Below are 16,119 nucleotides of genomic sequence, written 5' to 3' on the forward strand. Positions count from 1 at the left end.
TCAATTCTATACTTAGAGTGAGAACTAAATGAGTTAATAGCTGTAAAGCAAAGGAGACAATAATGTAAACCACATAGAACAGTGTTTGGCACTGGCAAGTGCTTGGTAAGTGCTTGCCATTATTCACAGCAGCATCATTATTAGGAAGAAGGAAAGATGACAGTAGAAAAATGCAGGAATCAAATTAAGAAGTTATTCTCACAGATGGTACAGCCAAATTTGATATAAACAAGAGCTGTAGAAACAGAACAGTCAATGTACACATATTTAATTATTGATGCTTATAGGAAAGGCACAGTTTCTTATTTAAGACAAAAATCCTTGCAATGAGTTACAGTATGAAACAAAAATGTGAAACCCTTGGGATTTTCTATGGTTCAGTCTTACCATCTCTCTTTTCCTGACCTGGGGAGAGAACCAAGGGCCTTTTGCATGTTGGGCTAGTGCTCTACCACTGAGCTACATCCCCAGCTCTTACCATATTTGACCTATCTCATTTATATTTGTGGGTCATTTTCTAAACCTTTTGTTAGCAGTCACACATGGTGTCTGGTTCCTCATAGCCTGGTAATCTTTGATTGTGCTGGGCATTATTTTAAAAAAACTAATTCAGGGCTGAGGGTATAGCTTAGTCAGAGAGTGTTTGCCTAGCATGTGCAAGGTCCTGGGTTTAACAGCCAGCACTGAGTAAACAAACAAAAAAGACAAAGCAATAACAAACAGCACTAATTTGGAGGAAGAGCTTGAAGTTTTAGAAGACGAGAGTGTCTTCCTCCAGAGGAGATGGTTGTTTGATTCTGCCACGGGCCATGCTACCAGATGAGACAGGGAGGGTTCCGATAAAGAACCAGGATACTGGCCCAGCATGACACTGTGACTTTGGTGTTTCATTAGCCCCTATCTTATTTTCAAAAAGTAATGCTTAAAGTTTCCCAATCCACTCAGACAATGGAATCCCACAAGGCAAGGCCTGACTCTCAGCCCCTCTCATGCTACAGATGCAGCTTTTCTGGATCTCTGTGGGGGCAAAGAAGACTGGGTTCCATTTAGTAAAGGCTACATCTTTTGGGGACCCTGGATTTGATTTCTATCCCTCTTCCTAGCCCTACCTAAAGGGCTGGGGCTGTAGCTCAGTGGCAGAGCACTTGCCTAGCATGTGTGAGGCACTGGGTTCAATCCTTAGCACCATATACAAATAAAATAAAGGTATTCTATCCATCTACAACTACAAAATAAAATAAAATAAAATAAAAACAGAAGCTACATAAAGGAGAATTTCATTTCACAGCTCTTTCTTCTAGGTTGGGAAATATGTGTACCACTAAAGTGGCTTTAAGAGCTGCTCTTTCCTCTGGGTTTGTATCTTCTCCTAGGTTTTGGCTCAGTAATTCCTCATTATCGTGCTATTTTAGTGTTTTTCAAGAAGATTTTAATCTTGGATTATGTCTTAATCCAGGATTGTTAGTTGTCCTCAATAGGATGGGTCCAAATTACCATTCTCAGACAATGTGGCTTCTCATTTGTTTCTCATTTAATTCTCATGATGTCTTCCTAGGGCATCTTGGGAGATTATTATATTAACCATAAATAATCAAAGAGAAAAAAAAAATAGAAGATTGCGAAGACTAGGCTGTTCAGCAGCATACTTTAGATTTAGGTGCAGACACTCTTGTGGTCTGTCCATGCAAGGATGGCCAGAAAGACAGAGAGGATGGCTCCTAAGCTCAAAAAATTTTGGATCTGGTCAGAGACTCAGGAATAAGAACAATAGAGGAAAACCACAGTGAAAGAAAAACACAATATAAGATGTATCAAGGCATACACATGCTTCAAAGTCAGGAGAGCTGCAGAAGGGGCCCGAGTGAAGAGAAGAGACACCCCGGGAAGGGGCCCTTTCATGTAGCAACAGAGACTGGCTCTTTAGAAAAGGCTGATACAGTAAGTCGGATGGAACATAAAGGAAGAGAAAGAGTCAAGATATAGGACTCAAAGCTTTATGTCAAAGAGGTAGATATATACTTATATAAATACTTACATTCAGCCTTAACTACCTCTGATGATGTGCTCTCAAAAAATTCTTCGTCTTTTTGTGCATCAAAAAAGATTATATTTCTATCACTCCCCTTAAGGCAGCTCTGACATATTTGATACTTTGCCTCAAAATCTTTAATTCATCAATGCAATAAGATAGAAGTCACTTTGCCATAATTTCCCACATTTTCCACTCCACTTTTATTGTATTTTAATTATCTTGGGTCATTTTTATTGCTAACTGATCCTAAGGTCTACCTGTGTGACCTGGGATCAGTCAATTAATCCTATGAACAGTGTTTAAGTTGATGAACTCTACATTCCTGGGAAATAGCACAAGGAAAGGCAGTGGTATTTAGTTGAAAAGCAGTACAATCCACAAAAGTAATTTAAAAAATTTCCAGGTACCATATTAAAAAGGCAAAAAGTCATTCCATACATATTTTATTTAAATTGATTTAAATAAAATATGTATGGAATTCAGTTTTTCAAAACTATTACCATTTTAACATGTAATCTATATAAAAAAATCAAGTGTGCATTTCACACTTCTCATATACCTTGATTTGGACTAGCCCCATTCTATGTGCTTAACAGCTACATGTGGCTAATGCCACCAGATTGGAAAGGGTAGCTATGAGGGATTATCCAAAGGAAATTTTAAAGATCTAGGCACAAACATCTTTCTTAGCAAGAAAACTGCTGCACTGTACTATCGCAAATTTCAGATCATTTTTACCAGCAATAGAACTTAGCTAACTGACTCAGAACTTAGAAGAGTCATGTCCACATTACCTTTTCAGTCAAGCATTTCTTAAAACTATGAACTATCATTATACCCTTTTCCTGTATATACAACCATAACCCCCAAACCCAAATGAAGACAAACAAACCAACCCAGCCTTCTTTCACCAACATCCAGCTCTCTCTAATTGATGGACTGTGTCATAGAAGAGATCACTTGGTCCAGTCTGCTCTTCTGATCTCATGTTCAGAAGGAATTTTCTAAAATGGAATTTAAAGGAGGAATCTAAACTTGAGTGCTCTGATTTGGAATCTAGAGTGGGGATGACTCTCCTCAATCCTCTTCCAACCTATGTCCTCTCTAACTCAGTTTGTCAGTTACGATTCTTAGTTCTTAAGTCTTTTGAATCCTAAGTATTTTCCACAGGGAAAAAGAGCATACCTGTTTACTGTACTATGAGCGTCCCATGGTATATTGTCACAAAGGCCTTGGATATGTCTGACATACTGCAGAATGGCAGGCCAGAGGTACACGAGTCAATCTCAGCATGGCCAACAGAAATATAAAAAAGTGCTCGACATCATCAGGGAAATGCAGGTTCAAACCACAATGATGTATCACCTCACTCCAGTAAGAATGGCTATCATCAAGAAGACAAAGGATAACAAGTGCTAGCGAGGACATGAAGAAAGGGGAACTCTTGCCCACTGTTGGCGGTAATGTCAATTAGTCCAACCGTTATGAAAACACCTTGGAGGTCTCTCACAAAATTAAAAGGAGAAGTACCATATAAGAACTATCATGTAAGCCTGGGTATGTATCTAAATGGAGTGAAATCAGTCTGTTAAAGAGACATTTGAATTCTCATGTTAATTATAGCACTATCCACAAGAGCCAAGATAGGTAACAGCTTAAGTGTCCATCAAGAGAATGTGGTACATATATACCATGGAATACTGTGTAGCTGTACAAAGAATAAAATCCTGTCGTGTGTGACAATAAAGACAGAACTAGAAATCATCATATTAAGTGAAATGAGCCAGGCACAGAAAGACAAGTATGACATGATCTCACACATGTGGAATCTCAAAAAGTTGATTCCACAGAAGTTGAGAATAGAGGATGGGGAGAGTATAGGAGGTAGGGAGGGAGAAGGGGAGAAGATTGATTGAGTGGATACTAAGTTACAATTACATAGGAACAAGAGATTATGGTGTACTATAATATAGTAGGATGATGATGAATACTTAACAATAATGTACTATACTTTTTGAAGAGCTAGAAGAAGTATTTTGAAAGCTTAAGCCAAAAAGAAATGATAGATATTTGAGGAGTTAAATATGTTAATGATTTATTTATATATATATATATATATATATATATATAAATATATATATATATATATAAGAAACATTGCATGGTACCCCCTCAATATGCACAATTTTTATGTTTTTATACATCAGTTAAAAATCAGTTTGAAAAAACACCAAGAAAGGTGTTTTTTAAAATAAAAGATATATTTATAAAAGATGTCTTAATATATTCACATTAAATTTAAAGGCACATACAGATTAGAGAAATAAATGGGTAAAGAAGGATAAATACTAATCAAAAGAAAGTAGAGTTGCTATATAATTTCAGACAAAGCAGACTTCAAAATAAGGAAAAATATCAGGGAAAACCAGGATTACACAATGGCAAAAAGGTAAAACATCTCAGTTTTTCTACTTTTTGTGTTTATGGGAAGATCATTTATCTGTGCTAATCCTAAATGTGTTCCTCTATCTCAGGCCAACTCTGGTGATGAATGCAAGGCTTTGTTATATTAAATGTAAATTTTCTTTGGCCTCCTCCAAATTCTTCTGCAGATAGGGATCATGGAAGACACCATCAGCATGCTCCATTGATTCCTCTGGATCCCTCTTATTGCTTCCCCCACCCCTTCCCCATACTTCCCCACACCTGTACTGGGCAGTAGCTGTGACTCACATAATGAACTGACTGCCTTTGAGACTAATGAAACTTCTTTGCTAAACACAAGAGAAAGCTGAAGGTAAATGTGAAGGTGGGTCTGCCTGTCTAGTCTGGGCAAGCCCTGTGGTGCCATGTACACTCCAGAGCCACCTAGGGCGTCAGGGGGAGGTTGGGATTTCACCTGATATCTAATTTGTCTTTCCTCTGTTCTATTCCCTCACTTTCTCACTGGTTTCTGCTGAGATCTTGTCCTGTATAAATCACTCACACAAAAATCCTGTCTCAGTATCTGCTGGGCAATCTGACCCCAGGCAAGACTTTCAGTCTTCTTCACACTGTCTGTCATCCCCAGACCACCTGGCGCTGCAGGCATTCACTATTTGGGTAGAGCAAGGGGGAGCAGTGAGAGTCAAAGTCATAGTTACGGTGAGCTGCTCTGAGCAAGATGAGGCAGGAGGCAGAGAAGCCAGGGCGTTACCTAGAGTTGCCAGCTGCTTGAAGTGAAGGCAAGCACTAGGCTGGCCCAGCAGATCGAGCCGGTGGTACAGCAGCTTGCTGCTGGGGACGGTGTTGAGGTTCTTCAGTTGTTTGACAGGTATTTCTGGCTGAATCACCACGATACACAGAATAAAGGAAGTGTCTTGTACCTGTAAAAATTAGCAAAAAAATTTCTAAAATAGAAAATGAAGATTCTACAGGGACAGGAACATTGCATACATTATCTTCTGCTCTCGGCTGTCTATCTTCAGTTGGAAGGTGTTCATTAAATACTTGATGAATGAATGAAGCTATCAAGATAGGATATCTTCAGGTAACAGAAGGTATTTCTATGTATTTCTATTTTCCTTTCCTGTTGAGGGATCTTAATGTATGTGGCAGGATATCATGGAGCTAATGGAAGGATAACAAAGAAGTCCTTTGGAAACCGTGACACCTGCTAACCATGTTTTGCTTATATAGGTTAATGGATACAAGATTACAGCAGAGCATCACAATACAACATTCATTTTTATTTCGGTGGAAATGTGCTAAAAAACATAACCAGTTTTGCAGTAAGTATTCTGAGAACTGCTAATTGTGATTGCACACTTTAAGAAAAAGGACCAAGGAGCAGCCAGTATAGAATCCAGTTCATTCAATTTCTAGATGACACTTTGTCCTTTCCAGACTGAAGGTGGCCAACATCACCACTTAAACGCATGGGAAGCCCAGACCCCATGGCACCCTGCACTGCCTTCCCAACTCGATACCTCAGACCAGGGCAGGCTTAGCTTAATGTACTAAGTTCAAGGGTGGAAACAGTTGTGCTTTCAGATTCACCTTGCTCCAATAAGGCATGTTTGAACAAATGTAATGAGGAGAATGTCCACCAAAGAATCAAAAGTCAATCAACACTGACCACAAATATGATGTCATCTTACAAGATTGTAATGGAACTAAAAAATTTCTAATGCCTGGTATCGTCACATGTGTTTGGGCTGAAGCTGGTGTTAACCTACTGACGGTGCTGCACGTCATACAGAAGGTGTTGCACATGTAATTCTGTACACTTCACATTACTTGATAATGATAATAAACAACCATGTCACTAATTTATGTATTTACCATAGTATATTTTTATTATTAAGAATATATTTCTTCTACTTATAAGATGATAGTTTACTGTAAAACATGCCATGCTACACTAGTGACAGCCTCATACATCTGTTCATTCCATATCTTGATTGTATTAGTAGGCCAGGTTGGGTGATTGACCTGTATCATTTAGGTTTGTGTAAGTATATAGTGTTGGCACAATGATGAAATACCCTTAAGATGCATTTCTCAGAATGTGTCTGGGTCATTAAGCAGTGCATTACCATAAAAGTCTATTACACAGAAGATGGAAAGAGCCTATTTAAAAGATGGCTTATAAATACCTGAGAGGGTGAGGACCCACTATGTCAGAACTAAAGGACAATGCCTTATAAAGCAACTCAAATGATTTACTTAGTGATCAAGGAGAAAATTTTAACTAGGCAGGTTAGAGTTAAGTGTAATTTAGGGTTTATGAAAATGGTTCCAGAATCTTTAAATACAGAAGCAATTTACATCTTCCTGGAATTGCTTTCAAGTACTGCTGGCAAAGATATTCAATTAGATTAGTAAATTTAATCCTCTGCCTTCATCCCTCAAATTAGAAAGTGACAGTGTGTTGTGAAACATTCAATATTTCCTCTCTTCTCTATCTTACACAGTCATCCTTTGAGTTTTCCTGTTTTATGTTCCAATGAACCAAAGACAAAAGACAAAAATAAAAAATAAAAAAATAACCCCCCCAAAAAAAAACCCACAAAAAGCCAAAAACCTTACCAGAATGACCAGAAGATAATTTTATAATGAGGTCTATTCTCTAAGAGAAAAACTAAAAGTTATCCTACACTTCTAAAAGTTGCACTGTAAAATCATCCTTAGGAAAGCACATTTTAATATAGGTCTTTTGATCATGTTCTTAGCTAAAAACAAACAAACAAACAAACAAACAAACCAAAAAAAAAGCTAGGGAACTCGGATGGGTCTGGAAGAGCTCTCCATGACGGGGAAGTGATTTTGTCCACAGATAACATAGGGGATCCATGTTATGAAGTCACACCCGAGAACGTGAACCTTCTCATCCCTTCCAACAGTCAACACTTCCTTCTGCTACCACAGCCAGCCTCCTCATATGCTCAAAGATGGACCTGTGTCCATCACAGTGAGAGAGTGATCCTTCAACATTGCTAACATAATCTCTCAAATTACATTTAAATAAATTCAATGAAATAGTCCATCAGTATCTGGAGTATCTATGGATCCTAAGCAGTTTAGCCAATTATTCTCAGCCTAAGTGAATTCTGTTGGATTCTATTAGTAGAAGAATCCATTTTATTCCTTAGGACAAGATGAGCATCTGCTCTCCTCCTCCTCAAAGTAACTGAAGATAGCTTAAAAATATTTGCCTTTATTACTGGATAAGCAGGCAAGCCACTTTTATCTTGAATCTCATTATCTCCCTAATTTTTCACTTAACAGTGATCTGCTTGAAAATTTTAGTACTCTGAGAAAGCTAAACATCTCCCTGAAATGATTGCATGACTATATCTGCCTAAGGCGAGTGGCCAGAATTTACTGGCATCACTGAAAAAAGTCTCTAATAATACTTCTGCCCAAAATGTTAATGGTGGGTTTATTTACTATGCAAAGAAAATCACACGTATGTCTACATTTCCTTCTTTCTGTTATAACACCAACCATTGTTAATGCAGATATTCCATCAGGATGTAATTGAGCTGCTTTCAGTTGGAATATGCTAGAAGTAAACAGTCTCCAATTTCAAATATAAACTTATGTTTCAATTCAGAATTTAATGGAAAGGGTGGCTGGCCTATTTTCTGATGTAAAAATTGAGCAACTATCTTTAAAATTTACATAAAGACAAGGGTAGTTGCATTATTCTAAATCAATAAATAAATAGTTCTGAAAATGAGGCCAAGAAAATTTAAAAATAGATTTTGTCCTTCCTCAAATTTGTAATACCACGAAGCATGGTGGTGCATACCTGTAATCCCAGCTACTCAGGAGGCTGAGGTAGAGGATCCCAAGTTTGAGACCAAAACAATATAAATAAAAATAAAGGGCTGAGGATATGGCTTAGTGGAAGAGCACTTGACCAGCAAGCCAGGCCCTGGGTGGGATCCCCAGCACTGCAAGATATTGGTTCCTCCCTCTCATTTCCTGTCATTTCTGTCCCAGACATGGATACTCTACAAGGGCAGGGACCTTCACTCTTATGCATGCTTAGTGTATATTAAATGTTCCATAAGTAGTTCTTAAAGGGATGAGTAAATGGATCTCTGTGGAGTCAATAGGCTAGGCCTCAGATACGTCCACCCAAACAAATCTCAAGTATGGCTGCATTTTAAGTTTAATAGTTAAATTTAATGATAAAAATGAAATTCTACTCTTTTGGTCAGTTACAGAATTTAGTGCCTCACAATAGCATTGTTGTGGTATATAGGGGGAGGGGAGGAGAGAAACAGGTAAAGTGTACAATGTGTTTTGGATTCTGTTTCTCTATGATTCTTTGAGGCCCAGGGTCTAAATGAGGTTGGTAAGAGAAAGTTGAAAGGGTACCAAGAGTTACAGCTAAACTGTTAGTCTACTTGTGTTAAATGTGAATAATTTGAGTTCTAACCTAATGTTTATTTTCCTTGAAGAATGTCAGAGGGCATTAACTTCAAATTTTCACAATCTGAGTTTAAATGATAGAAAACTAACAGGTATAATCTGAATTAATAGGAGATGGGGTAAAGGAATTTGGTCTATCTATATAACTCAATATTATATAGTCATTATAATGTGTACACACACACATACACATTACATACACATATATGTGTGTACATATACATATACAAATTTTCTGGAAATTAATCTAAGTGGTTACATATGGGGAATGGGAGGTCAAGGGCATAAAGGAGGAAAGGCCATAGTTTACTTTCTACTTTATATCCATATAAAATATGGTTTGATTTATTCATCATGAATAATTATTAGTTTTACAAAAAAAAAAAAAAGGAAAAATAAAAAACATCTGTGGAATGTCTTCTTTCTATGATCACTTTAAATACCAGTCCCATTATCTGACTCAAGTCCCCCAGAGTCCCCATGAAGACAAGCGCTGTACCCTTTAGCCCTTCAAGCAAAAGTGACTTCCCACCACTCACCATCTTCCAGGCGTAGCTAACATTGTAGGCCTCCTTCCTGGTCTCTCTCAGCTTGTTTATGTGCCAAGACAAGGATGAGTTCACAGGGACTGTGATAATCTGGCTGCCCAGAGGGAGGCTGTGTTGCCAAACAGAATTAAATACTTGAGGCAAAAGATAAAATTAAGCACTTAATTAAAGGCAAGGAAGAAGCTGTGAGTCAATGACCACCTCCTGATTCTGAATAGCAATGAAGCTCATCACTTTTGAAAGACATAATGTGAGACTTTCAATTCTGTAAAAGCATGATGTCAGCTCTGCATTAAAAACATTCCTTACTCTCTACCCCTGCCCCCAATTCTAATTCTTTCCAGAGACTAACCTGTCTCAAATCACTCAGTCATTAATTTTCAACCAATGAGCACAAAGACCTATTTCTCTATAGGTTACCATCTGCCAAATGTATCACAGTTGGAAAACATCCAATCTGTTTTTATTTTAAGGGAAAATGTTGTTTAAGACTGTGCTATCAACTTGGAATGATATCAACTTGCCAAGCTATTTTTTGGCAAATACAGTAGAGCTAGTCTTCAACTTAACCTTTTATTTTGCTGTTATTTTCTAGTTAGGTGTAACTGAAGTATTTTTTTAATGAAATAATATGTACCTTATTTTACAATTAAAGTCAATATGAACATAGAATTTTATTTACAAGACAATAGTCCCACATAATAGTTTTGAGAGATCTTATCTGTTATATGCAGAAGATAAAATCTTGGCTACTATTCTCATGGAAAAATAACTCAGAATACTTTTGATAACAATAAAATGATTTATATACTTGCCTTATACTCTATAGTAAACAGTCATATTTGACCTTGATGGGTCCCATTTTCTGAAAAAAATACAACAACCCTCACTTTTTTCTTACCTTAGGATATTTTGCCGAACCAACTCAAACTTGGGGATATTTTCATAATGTATAATGTCAGTATGAAGGGGGGGTTCTGAGAGTAAATATGGCCTAGTGAGAGACGGATGCATAAGTGTATACCCTGAAATCAGAAAACACAATGCACACCATTAGAACATGCTATTAGAAGTTCTGGTTGGAATCGAAGTGCTGATTGCTGATTTCAGACGTGGGATACTCTGGGATGGCTGCCCAGGACTCAGCTTCTCAGCTTGTAACTCATCAGTCCAGTAAAAACTGAACCTGATTTATGTATGCTAGTGTAAAACTCTTAAAACATAGAAAGAGATTTTAAATCACTGAACAATTTCTCTAATTAAGAATATGATTGAAGTAGGAATTATTTGGTTTTCATTTCATTAAATATTCTAATCTACCACATAAACCTTAATGCTGGTAAATCTAAAGATAAAAATACAAGCAAAAATGATTTAAAGGATCACATCCCTATGTGTGAGTCAATCCTCAAATTCAACTTCCTGATGTTGCAAAATACTGTGACATCTTGACAGAACATAGAAATAAATGTGTAGTTTGTAGATTCCCTCTGCATCTTGGTGTGTTCTACTTCAAATAAGCTATCCTAGTCACACTGCTTTTCTCTCAATACCATCTTTATCCTATTAAGTACCAGAATACCTACAGACTATTGTCTTTGGGTTGCTAAAGAAACCTTTCCTTCCTATGATTAACTTTTAGCAAATTACCTTTGTCATCTATGAGAAAAGTATAGGAAGCCAAAGAATCTTGGTAGTATGTCACGTCTTCAAGAATGTAAGCCAGATTCACGTCCACGCCTACAATTCCCAGAAGTAGGTTTCCAAAATAACATGGTTTACTCACGGTCATGATCAAACCTGTGGGTTAGAAACAAACAAAAAACCCAAAGGGTATCAGAGAAGGCTCTGGACAAAGGCTAGAGATGTGCTCCCGTGAAATACAAAGGCTAATATCAGTCATCTTAATTCTTCTTGGTAGAAAGAGAGAGTGAGAGGGAAAGAGTGTCCTTTGGCAGTTCAGGTACTGAGTTAAATGGAGGCAATTGGTATGCTTCCCACTGCTTTTTCATCTAAGCCATGACACTGCAGATCAGTGCAAACCTCAGCAGTGCATATGTCATTCTGTTTCCTGGGGTGTGGAAATTCAGCTGAACTTGAAAGTCAGTGAACAAGGAATCTAAAAATCCGAGTTCTAGTCCAGTGGTATTCCTTCTGTATTGTACCTGTGACACTCTTGAGTATAAAGGAGAAATTTAACTTCTGCAGGAATTTTTCCAGTCACTTAGGCTGCAAGTTCCTATACTTGTATGTAAAGGGCCAGACAGTAAACATTTCAGGCTTTGTCAGCCATATAGTCTCTGGTACATGTTCTTTTGCATTTCTTCTTCTTTTTTTTAATATTTATTTTTTTAAATTTTTCGGTGGACACAACATCTTTGTTTGTTTATTTTTATGTGGTGCTGAGGATCGAACCCAGCGCCCCGCGCATGCCAGGCAAGCACCACGCTACCGCTTGAGCCACATTCCCAGCCCCTACATTTCTTCTTAAAAAACAAAACAAAAAATCCACAACCCCTTTCAAAGTATACAAACCATATTTAGTTCCATATAAAAACAATAGGCTATTTAAGGATAAAGTTAAAAAAGGAGAAAAGCACACAGGAAGAAATGCGCAGAAGTAGAGAGTGGAAGTGGTGGAGGAAGGCCCAATCTGAGCATCTGGGCTCTCCTTCGGGCTCCATTACTAGGCTGGGAAGGTTGTGCCACCTTGAATAAGCGTCTTCATGTACCAGATGTGGAGCTGGCACAAAATGATCTCTATGATTCCTAACAATGCTACACTCTTATGGCTGTAAACAAAACTGTAAAGACAAAGGTGGGTCGTTTATCTCTACTTGACCTTGTATTTTCCTGCACTTGGGAGCACCTGCTTGCCTTAGTGGTATATCAGAAAGTCTCTTCTCTAGTACACTCAGGAAAGGGATCTGGATACTCATGAAGACTCTACAAAGTACGGGCCTCCTCACAGGGTTTGCCCATGATGTCTACTTGAGATACTGTTGAATCGAGGTGGTCCCAGAGACTCACTACATGCCTCACCTAGCAAGGGGAAGTGTGTGAAAAGTCATGCAATGAGGGTCTCTTCTATGTCAAAAACCCTTCACTGAGCAGTTCACAGTTAGAATGCCTTTTTTCTGTTCTAAAACTTCTTTTTTTTTTTGAGGAGTTGGGAAAGGAAACTCAGAATCTTGCATATGCTAGAAAAGTGCTCTTCCACTGAGTTACACCCCCAGCCCTGTTTTAAAACACTTAAAAATAACAGGTATTTAAGAAAAGTTTAAGAATGCATTTTGCGGGAACTTTTGTTCAGGTCGCCCTGGATGGATGGGTTATAAGTGGCAGGAACAGCACAGTGAGCGCCAGTATGGAAACAGAGGTCCCCAAATACAAGCCACATTTTCCAGAGCTTTTGTCTAAGATTAAAGCTATTTTCATAGATTTCAGTAAAGTACTACAGAAATGCTCTGTGACTAAGATGAATGCTCATTTCAAATTTCTATTCTCCTCTGGATTTATTGAGAACAAAGTAAAAAAAAAAAAAAAGAAACACAATCTCACTTTTCAATTATCAACTTGGACAGAACACTCTTGATCCCTTTGAGGCAAATGAAGTATGCTAAGCTCTTGCCACACTGACAAAAATCCTGCAACACTCTCTGTGAACCAAAAGCACAGAGATTTGCTTTTTCAAAGCAATATATGTTCAGTAACTGACATTTTAATCCATGGTGGTTTTGAATTAGAGCCATGTAAACATGGGTTTCCCTAGACTGAAATCCTCATGTCATGGAGTTAGAGGATGTGTCACCCAATAATTCTAGGGATTGAAAACACAAAATGAAAAGACACACTCTATGTGGGGAACTCAACAGATCTATAAAGCAATGACTGAAACCCACTGTACGGGACTCATAAAACAAGACTCAAAACTAAGATCTGGATTACTGCAGCCAACAGGTGACCAAAGGTTGACACATGATTTGGTTTAAAGCATTCTGGGTAGCTCTCTGGGCTGCAGAGTTAAATTTTAGGAAGGGTCCCACCTTTCCTGACACCATTAATTGGTAGTAAAATTGGGCTGTTTAATCCCAACTTTGTATAGGACTAGGTATCTACATCTATCTTTGTTCTGTTCACACAGAATTAATTGGATTTCTTGATCTCTCCTTCTCTTATCAGACATAAGATCTCCGCAAGGGTGAACTGTGTGCCTTATCTACCACTGCCTGGCTCTTAGTAACACAGCCTAATACAATAGTCACTTGCATTCAAGACACAGTGTTTTTACTATGAAATAAAATAACCTTATCTCAGATGTAAGTTTCAACCCTACATATATCTGTGAACCCTTTCAGAAAGAGGAAGGATAGAAAAATCAAGGTGTAATAGCAATTGCCATGTTTCTTTTTATTCTTTTATTTATTTCTTTATTTTTTTAACCAGAAATTGAACCCAGGTGCACTTAACCATGGAGCTACATCTCCAGCCCTATTTGCTTTTTATTTTGAGACAGGGTCTCACTAAGTTGGTGAGGCTGGCTTTAAACTTGTGATCTTCCTGCCTTAGCCTCCTGGATAGCTGGGATTATAGGTGGGCATCACCACACCTGGCGCCATATTTCTTCTTTATAGAAAGAACATGTTTACTTGTTTCTATAAAACACATTCTCTGTAGGCTTGCTATTATTTGTTTGTTTGTTTATTTATCTATTTTCGGGGGACCAGGGATTGAACTCATGGATGCTAAACCACTGAGCCATATTCCTAGCCCTTTCAGATTTTATTTTGAAACAGGGTATCACTAAATTGCTTAGGGTCTCCCTAAGTTGCTGAAGCTGTGATTGAACTTATCATCCTCCTACCTCAGCCTCCAGAGCCCCTGGGATTACAGTTGTGTGCCACTGTGCTTGGCGAAGCTTGTTACTTTTTATACTTGTGTTTTCTTTGAATATTTGTATTTGTGAGAGTTCCAAGTTAACTGCACATTAAAACAAGATCTCGAATCATGATGCTGTCTGGTCAGTAATAAGCTGCCCATTCAATCTTTTGGTGTCAGGGATGAAGGGAAAAGAATGCATGTGGTCATGAGGAAGAAAAGAAACAGACTGCATTTCCCTGAGAATAAACTACTGAACAGTCATTTTCCTAGACACTGGATATATATAATATTCCATTTAATCTTCATAATTGCCATTTTTTTTTGATAAGGAAATTGAATCATGTGAAGGCTGAACGCTTTATCCAACATCATATCATGGGTATTAGGATGATGACGATGATGAAAACAGCAAAGGTAAAATAGTACATTAAGAAATAAATAAAGGGCTGGGGTTGTGGCTCAGTGGTAGAGTGCATGCCTAGCTAGTGAGGCACTGGGTTTGCTCCTTAGCACTACATAAAAATAAAATAAGATATTAGTTCCACCTACAACTAATATATATATATATATATATATNATATATATATATATATATATATATATATATATATAAAATAAGTGAAAGCAGTTATTATAATTGGATAATATGCCAGTTACTGCTAATTAATTATTACAGATAATGGATCTAGTACCTAAAAACTAGAAATATTACTTCTTTTGGTAGATGACAAAATGGAGAATTAATGAGATTAAATAAGTTACCAAGGACAACTATTTAATGGAAGGATGGGATTTGGGATCCCATCTGATGCCTCCTTCCTTCTATTTGTTTGAGTACGCCCTGGTGCCTGGCTTTTGAGGCTAAACTTTATTTATTTGTGATAAATAAAAAAAAAAAGTACTTTATTTGTGATGCGAAGCTACCTCTTGGTTCCAAATGACCAAATTTGGATACTGAAGAATCCTCACAAAGTCTCATCAAAAAACATGTCATTCTATCTATTGAGACTTGGGCAATAAGGAGGAAAAGGGCTGGGAATTTCTGCTCTAGAATACAGTGTTACAGGTTATATGGCAGAGGACTTCACAGGCCTGGGATCCCCAGAAAGTGGTGCCCATTTCTTCCTGTTCATTTCTTTCCCCCTTCCTCTAATAGGAAGTGTTCTCCAAACTCACCATCTCCCATCTCATCAGAGAAGGGGAGGCTGAAGACAGCTTCATCAATCATCCGGTTGGGAAGGTTTGTGTAGAACCTGCCAACTGTGGTCTCCAGATTGCTCAGCTGGTTCAGCACCATCATGCTGCCCTTAATCACGGGAAGGGCGGTCCGGTCCGGCACCCCGTACTTCCCAGAGTTCTGTTCAGCCAGATCCCTCAGAAAAGCCAGCTCTTTCAAACCAGTCACCCCATCTGAAATCAAAGGCAAGGGAAGACCATGGAAGGCAAAAGGGTTAATATGCACAGCATCTTACCACTTAGATCCAATAGGGACATGGATGAGGTCTTACAAAGTCAAAGGGGTCTTTTCAGACACAATATGGACTCAGGAAACAAAGACCAGTTCCTACTGAGGAACAAAGTTTGAGACAGAGTCTTCCCTTAAATAGCCAAGAGGGTAAAGGGATTCTTCAAAGGTCAGTGATGAAAAACATATGAGTAAATAAAGGAACCCTCTTCGGCAAGGATGTGTTCTCCCTCAAAAAGCTTAATTATAAGATTTAGATTCCTTTGCTG

The 16,119-nt window shown here is 38.0% G+C and overlaps 1 protein-coding gene across 1 annotated transcript in view; it reads right to left on the reverse strand.

Moving 5' to 3' along the window:
- Cachd1 (cache domain containing 1) overlaps window positions 1–16,119 on the reverse strand; it is a 127,542-nt gene that overhangs the window by 27,513 nt on the left and 83,910 nt on the right. The window contains exons 8-12 of the mRNA XM_015484907.2: window positions 15,562–15,795; window positions 11,155–11,304; window positions 10,406–10,529; window positions 9,496–9,613; window positions 5,229–5,397 (exon numbers count right to left, since the gene is read on the reverse strand). Of these exons, the coding sequence (XP_015340393.1) occupies window positions 5,229–5,397; window positions 9,496–9,613; window positions 10,406–10,529; window positions 11,155–11,304; window positions 15,562–15,795 (795 nt within the window). The remainder of the gene's footprint in view (window positions 1–5,228; window positions 5,398–9,495; window positions 9,614–10,405; window positions 10,530–11,154; window positions 11,305–15,561; window positions 15,796–16,119) is intronic.

Source organism: Marmota marmota, unplaced genomic scaffold, assembly GCF_001458135.2.
Source record: "Marmota marmota marmota unplaced genomic scaffold, marMar, whole genome shotgun sequence".
Classification (NCBI taxonomy): Eukaryota; Metazoa; Chordata; class Mammalia; order Rodentia; family Sciuridae; genus Marmota; species Marmota marmota.